The sequence below is a fragment of the Pyrgilauda ruficollis genome, unplaced genomic scaffold, assembly GCF_017590135.1.
Source record: "Pyrgilauda ruficollis isolate IOZ18807 unplaced genomic scaffold, ASM1759013v1 scaffold7, whole genome shotgun sequence".
NCBI classification, from domain to species: Eukaryota; Metazoa; Chordata; class Aves; order Passeriformes; family Passeridae; genus Pyrgilauda; species Pyrgilauda ruficollis.
Window position 1 is genome coordinate 11,201,461 of NW_024528821.1, and position 22,839 is coordinate 11,224,299.

Genomic DNA, 22,839 nt, shown 5'->3' on the forward strand with positions numbered 1-22,839 from the left:
CAGCGTTGAGCTATTATTTATTAGTAGATTTATGGGAGCATCTAGAGATTAGGGTCTCATTGTTTGGGCACTGCAAAAAATACAAAAAAAAATACATAAAAGAATATATTTGCTCTCTAGGATAGTTCAGAGTTTAAGTTTGAGGATGATTTCAGGATGTGGACAAGAGGTACTACAGCTATAAATACTGCCACAGCCAGAGGCAAAACTTCTCATGCTTATTGTGGATGCTGACAAGAGGAATTACAAATTGACAGACAATTAAAATGGAAACATTATTCTGGGATCAAACTTCTAGGTGCAAGAACATGAAAAGAGTCTCCCTGCCTGATTTCATGCCAGGACATGCAGATGGTGTCTCACTACATCTTGGGTACAATTAATGATCCATTAGAAGCTCAAGAGGTGTCAGGTTTGAGTTGCAGGTTTGAAGCAGGACTAGGACTCCACCTGCCTTCAGGATGCACAGGTGGCACTTTTGAAGAGTTTGTTGGCAGGAATATTGGCCAAGAAGAGTGACCTGCTCATGTTTTCTGTGGGAGCCCAAGCCCTGTGGCAGGGCCAGGTGTGCCACATCACAGAGGCTGGAACAAGGTATTGAGTAAAGCAAAGAACTTGCACAGAGGAGAGGGTGGAATCCATGGCTCATCCTCCACTGCCTACCTGCCAGGCTGCATGCTATTCCTGCCAGAATTAGCCAACTGACTCTTATGGTTGGAAAATTAAGACACCAAGGGGCCTGACTCACAGCCCTTTTTACCCACAACAAGCCATGCAGAAACAACCAGTTTATCCTCCCGGATCTGCACAGCTACTGGTGGTAACACACAACCCACTGCCCATGAGACGTGGCTGCTGGTCCTGCTTAACTACACTTGAAAAATCCTACTGGTGTCTGCCTGCCTCATTAGGCACCTAAATATCTTTGGGATTCGAGTCTTGAGCCTTTTGTGCCTCGTGGTCCCCCACTGCTAATGGACATCATCAACTATCCTGAAAGAGCACAGAAAAACATATATATTTATTAAGGATTGTAAGGCTCAAACAGGGGGTTAATGGGACCTGCTTAGGCAAATAGTGCAGTCAGCTAATAGCTGAGAGAGAATAGTAATTTATGGGCTGAGAAGAGGAAAGGAATAAGGGGCTGCCAGGTAATTCTCTTTCCCTGGCTGCCATACAAAGCCAGCAGGGTTGACAAGGAGCAGTCTGTAAACTTGAAACAAAGCATATTTCTGCAGCTCGATAGTCAAGCACAGCTCTATATCAGCAAAACAAAAAAGAGATTTCACAACTTTATAGCTTTGGGCTGGTTTCCTCTCAGGGAGTGAAAATAGGCCACTCTCACCATCCCTGCCACTGCTCCAGGTCTTGTCTGTCCCAGTCATCCATCAAACACAGCACAGCTCCAGGACAGGGAACCCAGCAGGGTCAGCACACGGTGTCTTTTCACTCCTAGAAAAGGGATTAAGGCAACACCAGAACAATTAAAATGTCCTTTTTAAATACAAATCCAACTCTAAGCTTAAAAGGGCATTTCTTTTTTCTTCTCCAGCCAAGTTGGTTAAAGACATTAAACTGCAGCATCAAAAGCTTTGATAAGGACAAAAACAATGTGATGCACAAACCTCAGGAGCTTCTCAGTGGTTTTTGGCTTTGACACACGTTGAGAGTGGCAGCAGGGCTCAGCCATGGGCCCTTTGGGCTGTGGGGACAAATCACTGCTGTGATGGGGCTCGTTTCAATCGGCACGTAGCTGTTGTGAGAAATTATACTCTCTTCCAAAAATTTAGAAGGTTTATTATAGCCTTATCAAAAAATACACCAGAAGACTGACTAGAGAAGATAATACAGCACAAAGGATTCTACCACCATGTGCTCATCCACACAATCAATTCCGCCCTTTAAACCTTTAACCCCTCCCAAAGTCTTGTCAATCGACTCCTTCTTCGCTGTCCAGTGGTGGAGATCACTTCCCTACATCCTTGATTGGAGGCCAGGTGCTGCCACAGCAACAAGCTGACCCTCCCCGATGCCCCGACAAGCCAGGCCATCTGTGATAACAATTCAAGGGGGGGGAAACATAACTATACATCTACAAAACTTCTCGTAACTTATACATAATATTTTCCCTTTAATCCATTTCATTACTCACCTATAACACAACCATGGCTGTGATTAACCACAGCTCCAGCGGTTTCAGCCCAGCTGCTTTAATAACCTGCCTGTCCCTGGTTTCATGCAGGATTGTACACAGGAGGCCTCTTGCCCAGGCAGAGTCATAAGTTCTCAGGAACTCCTGCATCTGCTGACCAGTACTTCTGTTTTAGCTTGCCCGGGAGAGACCCTTATTAGTATTTAAAACATCTCACTTTTTTCTAGGTTTTGTTTGTTTGTTTTAATTATCTATCTATCTATCTATCTATCTATCATCTATCTATCTCTATACCTGTATCTATATATTTATCTATTTATCTGTATCTATATCTGTACTGGGGAATAGAAGGAAACAGGCTTTAAATTGGAGTTTAGCACCAAAACATGAGCTCAGCCTGAAAAACTGTCTGGGCAGATGTGCCAGGGCCAAGTGTCCCCCCAGGAGCGTGTGCCACCTGCCCGTCAGCGCAGAAGGCAGCAGCAGAGAGGCAGAGCTGGTGCAGTGGCCACTTGCCTCATTGCTCCCCGTGTCCTTGCTGCCCTGCAGCACCAGCAGGGAACAAGTCCTCCCTTGGGGCCACCCTGGCCATCTGTGGCGCCTCTCCCACCATCAGGGTCATCCAGGCAGGACCATGAGACAAGTGCCAGCTTCTTGCCAGGTGCTTGCTGTGCTCCCAGAGAGGTGTAAATCAGGGGTTACCCTGCAGCAGGCAGTGGAATAGCTCCTGATTTACAACATCCTACACAAGAGGGGAGCTTGACCTTACACTTCAACATCAGTGCAGCTTCCTTTGTTGAAAGCTTCTTAAGACAGACATGTAATCAATCCTGGAGAGCCACTGAGCAGCAGGGCTCAGGTTCTGCATAAGTCAGGGCTATGCTTCCCAGGGAAATGGTCTGATCCAGGCTCCCATGACATCTATTCCTAGGCACTCCCTGCCTACTGTCTAATAGGAAAGTGTGTGTTTTTCAGTTTTTCCTTTGTTATAAATGGGCTGCTTTAGATTAATACAATCCACAAAGAGAATTTTTCCATAGTAAGTCTGGCTTACCTATGCTACTAATCTTTCAGTGAGAGAGGCTTTCAGTGAGCTCAGGTCTTTGGAAATTCTGGACTTTATAGGCATTTGATGTTATTTTAGAATCCAAGAGGAAAAGCTTACTGCCTTGCCTCTGTTTTTTCATGGCCATAATTATGAGGGCAGTCTGGTGACGTAACTTGTGTGGAAAATAAATGATGGCATTCAACAGTGAGTGCTGTCAGACACTTCGGTCCTTGTAACTATTTTAGAAATCCAAATTCAGTTTGCACTGCCAGAGCACCCCATGCTGCTCTTATTTATGTTTGTATAAAACCCATACTGTACCACTGCCTTCAGGAGATCTACTGTGTGTTTACACTGCCTGGTGGCAGAATTTGGCTCACGGTGTAAGTCCATGTTCATCTTGTGGGGTGATCTGCTGCTCCAGTAAATACAGCAGGAGAACTGTGCAGATGTGTTTAGTCCTATACCTCACTAGCCCTTACTAGCTGTAACTATGTGCCTTAATGACACAGACTGTCAGAGTGAAGGCAGGATTACACTTTGGGCATTTTCACACTTTAAACTGAGAGAAGGGAAGGCAAAGTACAGACAAAGGTGTAGAGGGTTTTTTTCAGAAAAACCAGACAATTAATTGTCATTAACTGTCACAGCCTGACACCAACCAGGACTGCAGTGCTGGTACTCCAGCTGCTGGAATGTTTGTCTGTGGTCATGATGCCTTTGCCCTGCACTTCCCTGTGCCTGTGCTCCAGCCCAAGCTGACCCAGGGAGAGGCTGCAGCCTTGTACTTGGGCTGCAACCCAAGCAGGGCATTGGTCATTGTGGTTATGTGCCAACTCCCCAAAAGACATGCTTACTAAAGAGTAGTTACAAATACAACCAGCAAGACAATAATAATTATACTTAGTCCAGTTCTTCTTCCAACAACACCTCTGTGGCAAGGAAGGATCATCATTCCTTCTTGAGGCATGAGGAATGGGATATGGAGGGGTGAAAAGCTCTACCAGCTGAAAAGGTAAGACAAAAAAACCAGAGTAAAAACAAATGCGTACATAACAGAGGTACAAGATAAACTGTTTTATAAAAATTCTGTGGGAAACAGTTGTTAGCTTTTGAAGACATCCTCCCCACACTGTTTGTAACCCAAATCATGCAGAGCTAAAAAGATGAAGTGTGTATTGACACAAACAAAATGAAGAATGAAAAGGGGACATTTTGGCTGTTTTTATTAAAATCCCGAAGAGGAGCATGTGGGCAGTAGCCTTCTCTGCCATCAGTGGCTGCTGTGCTGCTGGCCTGGAGGGCTTGAGTGCCTCTGGATCCCCGATCTGTGTCAGACCTGCCACTCCCTGAAGCTCCCTGTGCCCTGGCAGGATACAGCTCCCGACAGAAAAGCTGCTGAAATGGTGCCAGTTTTCACAGCCAAACAAACTCACCTTTGTCCTCACCACAGACTCACTCATGGGCATTTCTCCCCCTCTCTGCTGTCCAGAGGCAAGTCAGCATTTCTGCCTCACTCAGACTCTTGCTGAGTTCTACAGCATATTTTAGGCAATTGTTTGGTTTCCTTTGCTGGAAAAACTGGCTTTTTTTCTTCCTCACCCTGGTTTCATACAAGTACACGTCAAACTCAAGATGAAGCTGGTTAGGGGTCATTCCCCTCAAAACCTGTGTCTCTGTGGGATCTGCCTTTGCCATCGGAAGCCACAAGGATCTCTGACCAGCCTGGGCCGGCTGTACCCAGGGAGGTTTCCTGCCCACCGGCGCAGCAGCAGCAGAGCGTGTGCCTGGCTGCTGTAAACCCTGACTGTCCCCTCTCATTTTTGATTTCAGGAGCTTTTTTCTGCCCTTTGCCTCTGGAGAAGAGGCTCCTGGAAGGACCCACTCCAGAACAGGAATGTACTTGTCAAAGCCGTTTGTCAGAAAAAGGGCAGCAACAACACCTCTCCACTGGGAAGCTGGGGCCGTGTCTGCCTCAGTTAAATGAAGGCAATTTTAGCTCCAGATTCTATTTGTTATTTATTTAACATTGCTGAAGTTTTCCTGTTCTTTCCTACCCCTCCTCTCAGCCTGGCCTCCCCCAGGACAGGCACCAGCTCTCCTATAAGACAATTTTTATGTCAAAGGAATAACATTCTGTACCCACCGCTGCCTTTGCAGGTGTCACAGAATGAGCAAGGTCCCCTTCTCACTGTCTCACACTTGGCATTTACACACAAGAACTGTCACTTAAATAAACATGGTGCTATGTAAAAAAAAAAACCCAACAGAGATTAATTTCACATTCACATATAATTATACTTGAAAAGGACAGTGGGCCTCAGCAATCCCACCTTAAAATAAAATTAAAGCCTGCTTAAACTCTCTGTCTGGCCCACTGCTCCTACCAACAGCACACATGCATTTGTACATGTTATTAGATTGACGTTGTAGCATCCTGGACAAATCAAATTAATTCAAATATCTGCGGGTACAAAACACTGCAGCTGAAAAATGAGCACATAAAGATATGCAATTTTCCCCTGGCAGTTTATTATGGTATGAAGAAAAAAACATTCTGTGCTTGAAGCTGACGTTATATTACAAATGTATTGCGAAGTATGACGTGACTATTAAAATATGATTACACAAAGTATGAACATTTTAAGAAGTTTACAGTACAGCGAATCCTTTATAAACAGACTCTTAAATATACAGAGGACAATAGTAGCTGACAGAAAAACATCAAAAATTAACTATTAATGTTTGTAGACTTTTCCCCTGAAAAAAGTCTTACATTAAAACAGAAATTATGAAAAGCCTTAAAACCAGGAACAAATCACCTGTACACTACAAATATACATGGCAGAGGTGCACAAACCAGAGCTACCTTTTTCTGAAGGGTTCGGTGGCTGGAAGCTGGGCAGTGCCTGCCCAGCACCTCCTGTCCAGTGTGGCCACCATGGGCCACAGCACGCCGAGCCTGCGACGCCAGGCACACGCCACCAGCACTGAAGGTCACCAGCCCACGCTCCCTGCAGGACAGCGCTGCCACAGCGACCCACTGGAGAGTGTCAAGCTGAGAACACGCCCAGGATCTGGCAAATGGATCTCTGCAAGCAGATCCCTGAATGCACTGCGTGCCTGGATGGGACCTGTGTACCAGGTTTGGTCTGCAAGACTAAGCAACGAGGGAATCAGCAGCTCCTTTTAGGGTTTTTATTTATTTATCGTTTTAATGCAACTTTTCAATCTTTCCTCTTGATATGGGAGAATAGATGCCACATTTGATTTCTGCTTAGTCTGGTTGCAATGACACCTCTAGATCATGTGTTAAGTTATGTCAAAAACATAAGTATTTTATGCTGTAATACACAGTATTACTGAAACTAACAATATTATTTGCATATTTATAACAAGGTATAATGAAATCCCTATAATAAAACCAAAAGTTATGCTATAGATTTATTTACAGAGTCCAGCAAAGAAGTATAAATACTTCTACATTTAAGGTTTAGGAAAACATAATTTACAAAATATTCAAATATGTACAGTCATCTGAAAAACTGCCAATATTAAACTTTGATGCAGGCAAAGAATTGGCTGGGTCTATTCCCGCTGTATTGAACGAGGCAGTGGCTTTCACGGGTTGTCTGTTCTGTTCAAAGCCATACGTGTGTTATTTACAACGAGGCTGCTTCTCTCCGAGCTAAACGTGTCCAGAGCTTTGAGCATGCTGTCCCAAAATGTCATCTATCATTGTCAGATTGTTCAACCACTCTTCGTCGTTGCTGCTGCTGCTGTTCTTCATGAGGGAGTCGAGGAAGTCAGTGTCGCTGCAGTTGGCAGGCATGATGGAATTGCTGTGCTGGGACACAAAGTCGTACTGGGGCAGCTCAGCAGTGCTGCCCATCCTGCTGAAGGCGTCGGGCTGCCCAGTGGAAGGGTAGCTTGGCGGGCCGAGGCCCGGGGCAGCGTTGAGGTGGTTAAAACTGGACACTCCCTGGGGCAACGATTTCATAACATTCATAGCTGGCAACGGTCCCCTGGTTAAATTGTGTCTCAAGTTCTGATTACTCATTGAGCTCAAGCCCTGGCCAGACTGTGCCATGCTCAGTTTCTGCATCTGCCTGACCTGGATGCCAGGAGCGATCTGGTTCGGTGGCACCACAGCCTGCTGGGAGAACGCCTGACCCGGTGTGCTGGGCCTCACGCCCTGTTTGGAGAACACTGTGTTCCCAGAAAACTGCTGCATGCTGGTGTCCATTTGGCTTTGATTTGGCATTCTTGGCACTGTAGTCGGCGTCCACATCTGGGCTGATGAGTTGGGGTAGACGCTGGGGACTCTTGGCATGCTCGGCTGCCTCAAGTGTTGCTGAGTTGCAGAGTGATTTGCTAAGGAGCCAGAAGTGAAGCCTCCCATTGGCATTCCCGGCCTCACAGTGGAGTGGCTGTGAACAGTCTGGCACCCCGAGTTCATCCCTAATGAGTTCTGGCTTGGCCGCAGCGGGATGTTAAAGTCGGAATTAGGTGGAAAAATCCCCTGCTGCTTGCCAGGGTTGTGTGGAATCATCACCATCGTCCCGCTGCTCTGGCTGGCGGTGGCTGAGGCCATGCCAGAGCCCAAGGTGCTCTGCAGCATGGCTGGGTTTGACGGCAGCATGCGGTGGTTGGGCGGAGGAGCAGGAATCACCTGGTTGCAGTCAGCAGGAATGGGCTGCTGCACGGCTGTGGACAAAGAGACACGTTAGCTGGTGAGCACAGATTCACCCTGGAACATGGCTAAACCTTTAAAAACTGCTGCTCTTTCTTTCATGTCACGGGGGCTTCTCCTTTGTGTTCTTTGTAACAGAATTCAATGGAGCCATAAGGATACCGGAATCTCACAATATGTGATAAAATGCAAAATGCTTGTAATTCAGGGCAGAGAATCATTAAGTGTCTCTATTTAACCAGACACCAGGCCCTGGCACCTCAAGGATTTTCAGACCATTTTCAGGCCATTTCCTTCCTTACCTTGAAACTGGTTTATCTGCTGAGCCGCAAACAAGTTCCTCTGTTCAGATGTTACTCCCAGCATGTTTTGTCTCTGCTTTTCCTGGAAAACAAGAGGAGTAACAGTGAAGTTACAGTGTTTTAACAACCAAAAGAGCAGCAGACACTTGAAGTGTACCCACTATCATTAGCAACCTCTCCCATCCACCCTTTACCCCCCTCCTCCAATGAGACTCAGCCCAGACAGTTCATTTCAGACTGAATTTTAATTTCTCACATTCCCCTTCTTGCAGAGGCATCCTGATGCCAGCCCAGCACTGGGAACTGCAACCTTCAGCAGATGCTGTGCAGGCAGCCAAAGGGGAGCTGGATGGACATGGAGACTCCTGTGTTCACCAGTTTACGAGTCAAGTGTGCTGCCACTGGAAGCTCTGCCCATGTGCACCATCCCCTTGAGTGCTGGTTGCCACTTCGAACCAGAACACAGGATCCACAGCAGGTGCTCCCTGAGCAAGGCATTGCTGGGCTAGTCCAGGTGACCTGATTTGAGTCTCCCTCCATTTAGCCCCAGAACCCAGCACTGCACTCACATCCCTGCTGTGGGCAGCAGCTGTGACCAACAGAGCCGAACATCTGCTCTGCTAAATCCCCAGGGAACCAGAGAGAAAGGCCAGCATTGAGAACATCTCTCTGGGGCTGATTCACTTTCCAAGCCTCCCTTCTCTGCATCTTTCCTCCCAACTCTGTGGCTGACCAAAAATGACATCAGGGATATGGAGGTGACCAAATCCTTCCCTTGCATATGAGGGGGCAAATCTGTACTCAACTCTGGCAGAGCAGCACTTGGGCTTGGCCTCTCTTGGCTTCATGCTAGACTCACCACAGCCTTAGTCTGACTCAGCCTAGCAATTCCAGAGTCACTCTCAGTGTTTGCTGACTGATCATTTCCTCATTCCAGTTAGTCCTGTCCTTCCCAGTGAGGTGGAGAGCACAGTGACCCACAGAGGCACTGGGCATCGTACCTGCATCAGCTGCCGTTTCATGATTTGCTGCTTCAGTAAATGGTTCCTCATCGTGTACCCATTGACCGTGGCCGGTGCCGGCACGGAGCCGCCGCTCGGGATGGAGCCCGGCTCCTGCAATCTGGCAACGATGCCAGGGGTTTGATCCTGCCAAGAAAGAGGAAAAAAAGAAAGTGAATCTCATCAGGGAGGCAACAACAGAAGTCCTTCGCCTCTCTACTGAAGCCCTCTCTTCAGCTTTCAGCTGTCCCAAGGCCAAAACACCTCACGGACTCACATGGCCTGGTGTGTTCCAGTGAGGACAGTGAGAGGTGGGGGAGTGCTCTGATTTCTAAGGATCAGCACAAGAAGAAGTGAGAGAAGCTAAAGGTTAAACCAAAATTCCTCGTGTGTTGCCCAAGGCCATGGGACCCATTCACTGCCACTGCTGCAGTCACAGGGCTGCCTGGCTGGCAGAGGGGTGGGAGTAAAGCATCACATTTCTCTCAACTTCTCCAGCTATTCTACTGAAATACAGAAGGAAAGGAAAGTTGTATCAGGGTAGGATTTGGCATGTGAATGTAGAGGAAAAACCTACAGGAAAAGAGCAAACTAAAGGCAAAGGAATGGAAAGGATGCCATCGGACCCAGGACCCAGAGAGATAAGGAAGATGTGGGCCTGGGATTGAGGTGGTTCTTGTGGGTTTCAAGAGCAGATGAACAAGAAGAGGTCACTGTGAAAGGACAGAAGAACATACAAAAATGCAGGGCCAGGTCATGCCTAGGCATAAATCAGTAATAAATGCAGTGAGCCCTGCTCCTGCCTGGCACAAACCAGCCTCTTTCTAAGTCCTCAGTGAAAGATCCAAATTGACTTTGACAGCTGAGCTCTTGCCTCCAAAGAAAGAGCACAATGGGGAGGAGAGAAAAAATAATTCACCAGAACATGGCAAAGACACAACCCAAAATGGAAAAAGAATTTAAAAAATACTGAATGCTAAACATCTTCGGAGCTGGCAGGTATTCAGGGAAATACAAGAGAAAAATGAGGGAAGAAATCAAGGCCTTCCTAAGGACAAGATCCTGTGAGTGCTGTACCCAGGAACAGCAGCACCAGCGTATTCCCCGTTCTCTGTTTTCACATCCAGCTTCTACATAATTTATGATGTATTGTTATTATTGGAAGGGAGAAGTATGTATATTATATCCAGCATCCTTAGCTGGGCCATGCTTCCTTTGTTTTCAGAGTGGAAGCCCACATCCTTTGTTTGAGAATCAATGTTATCAGGAGATAAGCAAGAAGAAAATGGTTGTTGCCTTCTGACATCTGACAATTAGAAGCATGCTCAGCTGGAGAAAACAGGATACGAGCCCTCTTTCAGAGGGGCCAGAAGGAAGCCTTGAAAGGCATTTGTCACCAGGAAAGCTCCTTGAGCCTGGGGCACCTTTCCACAGAGGCTTCACCATGAGGAATCATCCAACTCCTTCCAAGACATTCTTTCTAAGAGGGATTACCAAGAAGGTCACTGAAATTACTCATTTTTATGGTGCCTCCTTTTGTTGTAGCACTTTGGTCTATTATGCAAAAGCACAATTGATGAAATGTAAATGCCTGCTAGATAATTTACTAAAAGACACAAACCTGCAGCTCATCACTGCTCTCATTACCATTCCTATTCATGGGCAGCCTCGTAAGACTAGATTTTATTACTGGTGCTTTGCTTACAATTCTGCTGGACATTTCTCCTCCTCCCCCTTCCCTCCTACCCATTTTACTCCCTCTCTCCCACGGAAAAAAGAGGAGGGGAGGAAAAAGTAAATATGATTTACTACAGATGTAAATATGAAAGTTCATTTTAAACTGGCAGGCTGCTTTCATGTCAGACAGAATTCTGCAACCACAGTTAAGCTTTGAATAATGCAGATTGCCTCTGGGGGAATATTTGAAAGTGGAGAGATTCAGTTTGTGTACTCTGCACATGAAAGATGCTGAAATGTTCATACCACCAAAATCCCTGCCATCTATCCAATTTCCTCCAAACTTGTCTTGTGGTGCACAGAGGGTCTGTGCTTACTGAAGCAAAGGAGTTTTAGTGCAAGGACAATCATTCTGATGTCTTGCTCTGGGCGATTGCATTAACAAGTCATAACATAAAAGTCTCTTTTCCTAATCATGTCCACCTCATTCTAATTTCTCCTAAACATCATCAAGAAAATAATGTTGATGTTTCCATATTACTAATGGTAAAGAAGTGTAAATCACATTACTAATTGCAGCTCTTGTGCTGTGGCAGTACAACTGCTTAATTATATGGGATTTTCTGCAGGCACCCTATAGCAATAATGACAATCAGCAAAGTTCATTTGCAAATACACCAAATGGGTTGCTGAGTTTTTCAGAGCAAAGTTGTATAACACTTAATTAGCCAGTAAAGAAACAATCCAGAGATATGCAGTTTGCTTTTGGGGAAATTAGGACAAAATAGCATAGCTGAGAAGCCAAAGAGTGAGTTCGAAATCCTGACTTCTACAAGTTCACGTTTAGGTTAAGACAAAAAAAGAAAAACAGAAAGGAAAAGGAAAAAATTCTCTCTTTTCACCACTAGTGGGAACTACTGTATTCCTGTACAATAAAAAATAACCACTCGCACGTCATGACTAAGAATAGCTATGGTGTAGTCTAAAGGACACTGCAATCTGCACCAAAGGTTAATGAACTTTAAACATTTTTCCTTTTCATCACTTCCCAAGAAAAATCACTTTCCTTCCCCTAGTAAAACCAAGCCAAAGCAGCCATAATCTTGACTTGTCTGTAGTTTGGTTTTATACCATTATAAATTCAGGAAGACAGCAAAGAGAGGAGGATTCTGCTGCCAAAGCTGGGAATGTTGAAAGTGGATGTTCCCACCCAAGGGTCTGTGTGGCTGAGCTGTACAGCTACAGTGGAGGGTGTAGAGAGCTATGGGAGGTTCTGACTCTTTGACTTAAAAAAAAAAAAAAAAAAAAAAGCAGCATTTGAATGGGGGTATCATGTTTTTTTCTCCATTTTCCCCTCCCCAAACTCATATTAAAATGGGCAGAATCCCTAACTAACTGGCACAGCACACAGACCTGGAACTGGAGAGTGAGTTTGAGAACATGTGTTCCTGTTGCCAGGCAAAGTGTCACGGCAGGTCCAGAGCTCCTGCAGCACTCCCTGGGCTTCCCAATGGGGCAATTTCTGCTCAGAAAAGCCTTGGGGAAAACTGCACAGCTCTGACTTAGTATCTCATGGACTAGTTCCAAGAGCAGGGAGAAGAGAGTCGGTCTCCAGGCTTGCAGGAATGTGTAATGCTTCAGTCACTGTCCAGGCACCGAGTGTCCCTGTGGAGGCCATGGCCAGCCCAGTGGAACCAGTGCCCCGCGGTCACCAACCCCAGCTGCAGCCAGCCTGGGCCTGGGACAGCAACCAACAGGCAGCTGCTGAATGGAAAGCGTGCACACTGAGCCCTACCATGGACATTTATGAATCTACATCCTTCCAAAAACCCACCGACGAGCTCGAGCCCCATCATCAGCAAACCCACAGCTGCAGCAGGTAAGCGTGGAGATGAATTGTTCTGGGTGAACATGGTTGATAACCTTCAGTCCTCAATACTTGGTGATATATCCAGTAATCGCTTTGTGGCTTCACTTAAGCAAGAATGAGTAAATTTATGGCCCCTAATTCCTCTGAATCCTCATTAACAAACAGTCCAAAAAGAATTTAAAAGCAAGACTTTCTGAAGAGCTGAACCAGAGCTGTAATCACTCTTTGGTAAGCATGTAAAAAACCCTCTAATCTTTAATAAAGAGCATTCATTGTTTTTAGGACTATGTGAAAATACTAAACTCATTTATCATTATTAAACTTTCTCATCTGCTCTTACAGTGTAACTCCAAAGAATATAACAAAGAAATTGTACATGTTAAACTGTATTGACTTAAGCCCAGAGCTATTGGAGATGTACCATTTTTTTCAGTGAGGGCAGGAAGGGGACTGCAGGCTGCTAGACAGTCTCATTTGTCCAGTGCTGAAAAGACAGTTATCTGCACCAAAATGGCTCTCAGAAAGGCACATTTGCTTTATAAGAAATAAGCTGCCAGGTGAGACCATTCAGCATTATGTCAAAGGCTCAGACAATAAAACTAAGTCATGAATTTGAATAGTTAACAGATGGACTAATTAGAGACTGAATTCTTTGTGGTTCTAATAGATAACCAGGTCACAGCAAGGTTACTGAGAGAGAGGCAAGCAGCACTGCAAATTTCAGTAGATATTTGCAGAGCTGGGGAAGAGCTGCACTTCCTAACTGAAAGCACTGGCAGTAGTGGAGGAACAGAAAAAGAGCTAATTTAAAATACCTCTAGTACCTGAATTTAAAAAAGTTTATTCCATTTCAAAAGACGCTGCTGATTTGAGAAATATTCCCTCTACATCCAATGGGGCATCCAGCTGAATCCAGTGATTTCAGAGCTTAAACCAGAAGGGCTGTTGAGATGAGCCACAGCATAAAAACAGAAGACCAAAGGAAATGGGGCACCCATGGTGGATGTTTGCTCCAAGTACATGAGTGGGACAAACTGCTTTTCCACCAGGTTTGGGGTTTTTTTGGCAACCAAAGGTAACTTAGTTTGAAGTATATACCATGATATCACATAGAAAATAAGAAACACAAGAAACAACCAGAAAACCATGGCTACAGGACTTGAGCAGAGCCACTCCTGAACTGCTCTAAAGCCCTGGCTCCTGGGCTGGGGACTCGTGGACAATCCGTGCTCGTGGCAGGGACAGCTATTCCCTGGGGGTGGGGTGAAGTTTCACAAACCAAGTTTTGTTCTGTATTTTTAGAACATCTGTTACAAACAGGGAGTTCTGTACTCTGCTGAGAAAATGCAAATACTAGTTTCAAACTAATGCCCCTGCATTTCTCTGCACTCCCACCTGCCCCCGATGCATCCTCCTTCATCCAGGGGCTGTGCTGCATCTCTTAGGTGGGGACTTCAAGCTTGGGCAGCACTTCATTCTGAAGCCCAGGACTGAGACCCCAGGCACAACCATACTGCAAATATTACAGACTAAGCAATTAAAACAACAACAGTATTTAAGGTGTCTCACTCAACTTCATGGTTTTAAGTTTCATGACTTAGAGTGACACAGAAGCCACATGTAGACTCCTGGTGTGTAGTGACTTTGTGCATACCCACAGGAAACCTTGATGCCACCTTCACAAAGAAGGCTCATGGCCTCCACAGCTGTTAATGCACTTAGATACTAAAATAGTGACCTATGCATACAAATAAAGCAAACAAAATCCAGGGTCAGTTGGTCAAAAGGATCGTGTCAGCCCCCTCAAGAGTGTGATGTCTGTGAGATGCCACTGTCATTTGCTTCATGCAGAAGTCTGGGGCTACCTGTGCTTCTTGCCTCTGGTTCTTGCTGTTAACAAAACTCTCCATCTGCTCTTTGAAAGTTTTCTGTCTTTTTTTCTCCTCTATTCTGCTCACAATGCAGAGATGCTCTTCAAGATAAAACAGCCTTTCAGTTCAGAAATGCTCCAAAGCTTTCTGTTTGTTTGCGTGTTTGCTTTAGCACAATGTATGAACATTGATAAAACAAACTGTGCAGTTCGGTGGATCTGGGCTTTTTTTACCCATCTTTCAACCATTTGCTTGATACACAAGCATGTGAAATACTGCCAGACTCAAGTTTCTAAGCTTATCTTGGGGGCTGTCAGTCAGGAAAAGGCTTTGTTTGAAGACTGTAAGTGATCCGTGGGTATATGGTTTGGTTAAAAAAAAATCTTCTAAGATTTTTGTTCTTTTCATACAGCATGAGCATGTACAGTTTCCCTGAAAGACAGTTCTCCTTCCTTGCTAGGAGCAGTGACAAGATCACCACACCTGGGTAGCAATTTTATCAGGATCTTCTTTCTGCCTTCAAGCAAAGCAGATGAAACACTGATTTCCCTGTAGGTGTTATACTTCATGCTGTGCAAAACAAAACAAAATTCCATCAAAGTATCCAAAGTGCTTTTAAAATGCACCCACAATTCTAACAACGATGAAAACTGACTCCACTTCCCCTCTTAAAAAAAGAAATTAATTGAATTAGATAAAGCTTTTGTGCAAAGACTTTACCAATATTGTCAGAGCTGGTTTCATCTATCAAAACACATCCTTAAAGAGCAACAGCAACCACAGCAACAGAAAGACAGAAAATCCAGAGTGAATTATTGCAATGGGGATTTTTCTCTTAGACGAAAATGCATCCTTTAGCAGGCATGTGGAAATCAAGCTGTGATGCTGTTACCAGCACCAATGTAGTTATAAGGAACATGGGAAACAGCTTTGGGAGCAGCCAAGAGCTTGAGGAATGGAAGAGTTGGTGTGTAAGAGACAGACACTACCTTCCAGGGACTGCAGTGCTTGTAAAGAGGTGTGATCAAGATTTCAGCAACAGCAGCTCCCTTGAAAATAGTTCCTTTGGCCCAGATAAACTTCCAGGCCATGGGTGAAGGCAGCCTGGAGAACTGCTTTGATCCACCATCCCAAATGAAAGGCAAACCTTTCAGGAAGACTCTGCCAGGCCCTGAGGGCAGTGGGACCGAGGTGCCTGCAGTGCTCACAATCTTTTCTTCCACCTGAGAGCAGCACTCTGGGGTCAGACTCGTCCAACACCACCATCCTTTAACAGAAACTGTGCCTGTTTGTCTGTGTATGCACCCAGAGATGCAGGGATGGGTGGTTTGTACCTCTCTGTATAACACAGTCACCATCCAAAATTGAATTCTCTGCACAGAACATATATTTATATTGGGTTGGTTGTACAGCTGCCATGATGCTCCAACCCTTGACACCACACTCCTGTTCCCAGGGAGGGCAACTTGCCTATAAATTGAATGAGATAATCTAAAACTGTATTTATCTCACCTAATTTCAGCTGGTAGTCCTGCCTGTCTCTACAAGGTTGTGCTAGCTGTGATGACAAACTACAATACCTTGTATCTTATAAAGTGGTTTGACTTGAGCAACCCTTGTGTTATGTCAAGTCATGCTCTCAGAGGTGTCGATGAGATTCCAAAGGAGTTAGCTCAACACCCATCAGAAGCTGCTACAGGGAAGGGCAGTGACTGCCCGGTAAATTTATGTATTAGGGAGAGCAGAGAGATCTGATAAATACTGAAGATTTCACACTAACAAAGTGAAAGTCAGAAAATCTTGATCTAATGGAATAAATCAGTTCTCTACCTGCCCATTTCTGAAAAGATCTGTGAACTGCAGTGAGGTGGTCTGGATCATTGAGATTTTGAAAATCCCCTGCTTTCTCCATTAATATTTCCATTAATTTCTTTTTCCTTGTCATGCAAAGGATCAATGTGCAGAGGCAGATGCCCAAGTCTTCTTCACTTTCAATAGTAGTTGGCTGCCTAACAACTTCTGAGAAGCCCTTTGCATGAAAACCTCCCGACATGCAAAACCCAGCACAATTACTCCTGATTTCTCATGGAAGTGTACAAACAAAGCATGCTCTGGCACAAAGATCACATCACTTTTTCAGTATTAAACTTCTCACACCCTTACTCTTTCCTAACAGATGAAACTAGTCCAACACCTAAAAAGGGTTTCATCAGATCCTCTGCCAGGTGTCAAAAATCAGGTGTCAAAAATCACCACCATAACTTACAAAACAAAATGCAGTGATCAATAATATGCTAAAATAATGGATACAAAGAAGGCTGTGATTAGATAGTCCTCATGATAAAATTTTTAAAACCAAGATATTGACACGTTAAAAATGAAAAATGTGTTAAGGTGACCTTGAGTATGGGGAACAAGGAGCAATTCCATTATGTTTTTAAATGGAAATTATTATTAAAACACCTGAAGCTGAACTGTTGTAACCAAGTCAACTCAGTCTCCCCTTAAAAAATCCCTTTTCTCCCTTTCCATTCAGATTGTATTTACAAACTGTTAGATGTCTCATTTTTTTCTTGTGTCATTTCATTATTACAGAGTTGAGACTAGCCATCTGCAGCTTCATTTCATAAAGCTCTGATTTGTCCTTGGAGCAAGGTCATCCAGAACAAGAACATAAAATTCTGCTTTCCTCAACTGACAGTTCTTTATGTCTTCCTGTAAATACTCCCTACTAATTTTAAATAATTTTGCCACTTCATACTCCCCCTCATCCACACTGAAAGGCTGATATACACACATACTAATAAGGATCTTGTCATTTAACCACTGCATGTCATATTAGAAGCAATTAATGCTGTTTATTTGCTGATAACGCAGGCATTTCGAGCTCCAGCTCAAGAATCCCCGGTAGCTCCATGTGACTTGCAGGATATTAGCTATGGGTCAAAAGCTGGGATCCCCCCATTCAGCATTATCATATGCTTGGAGCAACTCTGTTTTCTATCAAGCAGAAAAAAAAATGCAGACAATGCACAAAAATTACCAGCTGCTATAACACCATATGATAGGTGAGTGATAATAAAACATCACTAGGTGTATGTGGGTTCATTAATCGAAACCAACAGACCAGTAAAGAAACATTTTCAGGCGCATTGCACAATGTTCCAAGCTAAAAACAAAGAAAACTGAACATGGAATTTCTACACAGATCAGATACGACTTGCCATAAATTCTGGAGCATCTTCTCTGAAGCAGACTGCTGTTCTGGATTACAGCAAAAACCAAACCAAGAAAACGAAACAAAACAAAACAAAAAGGCAGGGTAAATTAAATTGAGAATCTTTAAAAGAACCACCAAAAAGAAACAGGGAATAACTGAGTGACTGAGAATAATCAGCATTAGCTCTGGGGGTCAGTCTCGTCCCCGATCTCTGCCTGCAGATGCTGGCAACAGCAGACTGAAGGTCCTGGCTCTAATCTCCAACACAAGGTGCCTATCTTTTGGCACTGGAAAATTCATTACTGAGCGGATGTGGTGGATTCTGAGATACGCTCTGCTGTACGCAGCCATCTGCCTCACAAATAACCATGGGAGAGCTTCTACCTGGGTGTCTCTAACAGCCCCAGCAGTCCTAGTCATGGAGACATGAAGGAACTGGAGGTCTGTTTGCAAACACCCCTGGCTCTGTGCTGTGCATGCAAGACTCCGAGGAGTTCAGCCACACAAGCAAGTGTCCCTTTGGACACACAGTGGAGGGTGAGCTCATGAGAGTGTAAGCATGCAATTTGTCAGAAGGAGAAGTGGAAGCTGGGATCATTGCAGGTGAATTCCCAAGCCTCTAAAGGAGATGATCTTGAATGATGAGTTTGTTTCGTTGCTGAGTCACAGGACAAAAGCCATTTGTATGGACTTGGGCTTACTTAAGCAGGTCCAGTTTCCAGTTCTGTCATACAGAGATTCTTCACGTGACTATGGGCAAACAACTTCATTGCTCCCTGTCTGGGTTTCCCTCCAAAAGGAATTAAAGTTGCTCCCAGAAAGAATGAGGGAAATTTCCTGAGGCAATGTAAGGGTTTACATCTGAAACATGCCTCTCCCTTGCCCTGGGGTCATGACCCCACAGACCTGGCAGAGCTGCTTTCCTTGTTGCTCACCAGAGAGAGGTGGAAGGGCTTTTCCTGCTTCACTCCACATACAAGTCATTGTCACGTTCTCCTCTCTTCACCTCTCCTCCAGGTCTGGCCACAGCTTGTTGCATCTCAGAACACCACTAAACTACTCGGAGTTGTAATGTCCCCCAAGGCCTCTAACCTGGCTGCACAGCCCAGTGGAGTGCAGCATGTCCCAGCCACATGCCCCATGATCCCATGACTTGCCCCTTAAGTCCTCAAATTAATTTGCTTACAACAGCTTCGGACATGGCAGCACCTGGAGAATCCCTCAGTGCCCGCTGAAGCTGTGTGAGGAGTGCTCGGTGCTGGGACAAGTCAGCCCTATGTTTTGTCTTTACAAAAATAACAGACTGGCTGAGGTAGTTTACTGTGAAAATCTTGGGATCTTCCTGCAAGTCCTGCTTGATACTTTATTATGACAACTTTTACTGCAGAGAGAATGGTCCAGTTTAACTCCACATCCTCTCACACATCCCTGTCTTCACCCTGTTCCATCCACATTATATGTCCTTCTCTGTCATTTACATTGCAGATGTTTTTCATTCAATATTTACCCGTGATGAGAAAACCTTCCAAGTGCCTCCCAATACCATCTTGTGAGCCAACATTTCCCTGAAATTCTGTGGGATTCTGGTGTTTCTGTCACTTAAGATAACAGGAGTTTAGGAAACACGTGCCTTTGAACGTTTGGCCAGCCTCACTTTTGCTGTAAGGAAAGAGGGATGTGTACAAAAGAGGCTCGGAGGCTGGAGCCTGGCCACGCTCCCTGCGAGGCAGGCATGCTGCAGAGCACTGCACGTGTCTCTTCTCCGAGACACTGCATGTCAACAGTTAACTTCCCTTTGTTCCCATCCAAATGATTAAGCTTAGAAGCTTGCCTGGTGACATCACCAGAGTTTAAACATGCTGGATATGGTCCAGGGAGCCAAAGTTATTGCTGACCCCATGGTTACTGATCCGCTCTGCAAGTAGCTGATGTCTGCTCTCACTTTATGAATTATTTAATGGGTTAAAGATTGGTCAGATCTTCTTTATGCAATATACAGCTATACATTGGGCAGGGGGACGTAAACATGCATTAACAAGGTTAAAGTCATATACTGTAACTACACTGTTTTCAGCTCGCAGCTTTATTGACTTAATCATGCCAGCACCACAGCCAACAAATCATTAAATCCATTCCATTCTTCTGCTGGTTACCAACCACAAAAACAGAGGCAGGCAAACACGGAGCAAATCTGGGAGGGGGTGGGGAGGGCAGTGGGGTGCGGGGCCGAGGAGAACAGTGGGATCACTATGGAGTGACGCTGGCCTGTCACCGCCAGCACAAAGACGCCAAATCTGTCTTTATGGACTAAGTGGTTTCATGGTTTAAAGTGACACACTCATTTGTTCCTGTTTTGCAATGATTATAGAAAAGAAGAAGGGGGGAGTGGGGAGAGGCAATAAAAAGCAAGCTGAGCTTCTTCATACCATAACGGGGTGGGGGTGTGTGTGTGTGTGTCTGTGTCTGTCTGTGTCCATGTGCGTTGTGCATCCTCACCGAGCCAAGACCTCAGCTGCAAACATCCCCCAGGCCAGGGCAGAGGAGATCTGGGTGCTTGTGGCACCCGAGGGGTCTCAGGCACTGTGCTGCACTCACTGCTAAGCTGCTGCCAAACACAGGCATGATTTAGAGTTCAGCATAAAAGCAAGGAGACAAGGAGCATTAAATCAGTCCTTCCACTGCCCTCCAGGAGCAGCTCTGACCACACAGAGCCATGGGAGAAGTCTCTGCTCTCAGACTGAGATAACAACTTCACTTTCAGAAAAAGGCTTTCATCTTTGGCCTGGCATCTAACCTTAGCTTTTCAGATCCCTGTTCAGGACCCCCAGAAGCTCCCTGACTGTCAGTACTGTGCAGAATGCAGGTGGTCCACCACAGTTAGCGCAGTCAGTATTACTGAAATACTGTTTCTTGGATACTGTTTCTTGGTGGTTAGTTGAAAACATCCAGCTTTGGAAATGGAGCTGTCAGCTTATCAAGTTTGAACCTCTAAGATCTTTATTTGTCACTTCTCTTGTTCCGGTTCATTTTTTGATAGAAATCATCTTCTCACCAATGGCTTGGTGCCTGTGCTAGTGGAGCATCCCATCAGGACACGGGCATATGTGCTACAAGCAAAGTAAGAATTCAGCATGAATCTTGGAAATCTTCAGACATCAGGGTGTTTTGCTTCTTTTACTGATGCCTATTTGCCAGCTTTCCTCCAGTGCAAGAATATGAAATAAGCTCTCCCTGTTTGGGGAAGACTCAGCTACACCAGGAGAGATTCCTGGCCCATTTCTATTTGTTATGAAAAGAAGAAATGGTCCACAAGCTCCCTTTGCTTCGCCTTCTGGGTACAAGCTACTCAGAGCTCCCTGTGAGAATAACCCAGATTTTAGCATCCTACCAGTGCAGGGGCTTGGCAGATACATTTGCACCTTGTCCTGACATACACCACTCCAGACCTTTTTGAACATCATCATTATTCAGTTTATAGTTGTTTTCTTTAGACCCAAACAACTCTTCTTACAGTTTGAGTTCCAACCTTGCCTTTTTTTGTTTACTAGTCTCCAGATCCCTATCATCCAGAGACAGCTCCTGGCTCCATATATTGCAAATAAACATATCATTACTTGGTGCAAGAGTCAGCCAGAATTCCTCTTGGAAACAGCCTCCAAGGAAGAGCCTGTCCCCCTGCCTCTCAGCCTCAGTGTGGAGGCAGTGGAACACAGCATCAAAGGTGCTTCTTTCCAGCCACCACACTGGAATAACAGTCAGAAACAAACCTGATTTTTGAAAGTCAGAAAAAGTCAGCTATTTAAGGTACCTGTGTGACTTTCAATTTAATTGACTTTATGTATTGGATCACCACAGCTGCTGTTGCCTCCAAAGAGTGGGAATAAAGGCACCTCGAGCAGGCAAGGGCCAAGCCTTGGTGTGTTTTACAGGCTTCTCTCACTGCAGCCTCACCTTGGAGGTGCACATTATATTGAGCTGAAATTACTCTGGAAACAGCTTGTCCTCCACTGGCCACAGGAGAATCCAAATGAGGGGGGCAGAAAGATGTATCCCAACCAGCTACAGAAGAAGACTGACAACAGAGAGCTCTAAATCCACAGCTCACGAGGCCCAAACCAGTGCTTAGCCACACAACTGTTTGCCTTTTTTCTGGGGTTCAGCAGCCCCAGCTCCACAGCTTGTTCTCAGCAGAACCTGAGAGAGGTTCTGAGCAGAACCTCTGCTGCGTTCGGCCAGCACTGCCTCCCTCCACTGAGTCCCAGCTCCATGCCAGCCTGACCCAGCTCCCATCCCTGAGTGCTTGCAGGCCCAGCTGGGCCATTTGAGGGCTGGTGTGATGGACCTGGCCTGGAGAGCACTTTATCAGTGCCCTGAGCTTATCAGAGAACAGGGAGTGTGGAGAAGGCTCCCAGCTGCGGTCATTAGCGACAAGCCGCTTCAAAGGGAAGTGACAGCTGTGCTGGTGTTTCAGGACCGACACACCCAGCCAGGAGTAACACACCAGTTGGGCTATTTATAATCCCTGATTCTCGAGTCTTAAAATAGCACTGCTTGTATTTTTACATTTTTAGGCACACTGGTATGTTTAAGCAACTCCATTCGCAGGCTCCACATCAAACACACCACAGGCGGTCTCGGAAATGACACTTGGGACTCTGCCCCCCCTTGGAAAGCAGAGGTGAATTTCCCTCTCCCCATCACCCCTATCTCCTTGGCAATTGTGACTAGTCCTATTTGCATGTATTTACATACAGACTGCCTCTTCCAAAAGCACAAAGGAGGGGCCATGCAGGCTGTGTCTGCAGACACCCAAGGAAAGCAAACAGCAGAGGTGTCCAGGCTGCAGTACATGGCCACACGTCTGCTGCTCTCATCCACAGGCACCACAAAGCCTCTGAAGGAGTTAATGGGTCCTTTAAGAAAGCAATACTGTTTGTGTTTTTCTTAAAAAAACAAAGGTCAATATACAGAACTAGTCAAACAAACCAGGGCTGCAGGTCTGAAA

The 22,839-nt window shown here is 45.3% G+C and overlaps 1 protein-coding gene across 2 annotated transcripts in view; it reads right to left on the minus strand.

Annotated features, from left to right (window-relative positions):
- Window positions 1-5,710: 5,710 nt before the first annotated feature.
- MAMLD1 (mastermind like domain containing 1) overlaps window positions 5,711-22,839 on the minus strand; it is an 82,332-nt gene continuing 65,203 nt past the window's right edge. For both annotated transcript variants that reach the window (XM_041485250.1, XM_041485249.1), the window contains 3 exons: window positions 9,197-9,343; window positions 8,196-8,277; window positions 5,711-7,907 (listed from right to left, as the gene is read on the minus strand). In XM_041485250.1, coding sequence (XP_041341184.1) covers window positions 6,889-7,907; window positions 8,196-8,277; window positions 9,197-9,343 — 1,248 coding nt within the window. In that variant the 3' untranslated portion in view covers window positions 5,711-6,888. The remainder of the gene's footprint in view (window positions 7,908-8,195; window positions 8,278-9,196; window positions 9,344-22,839) is intronic.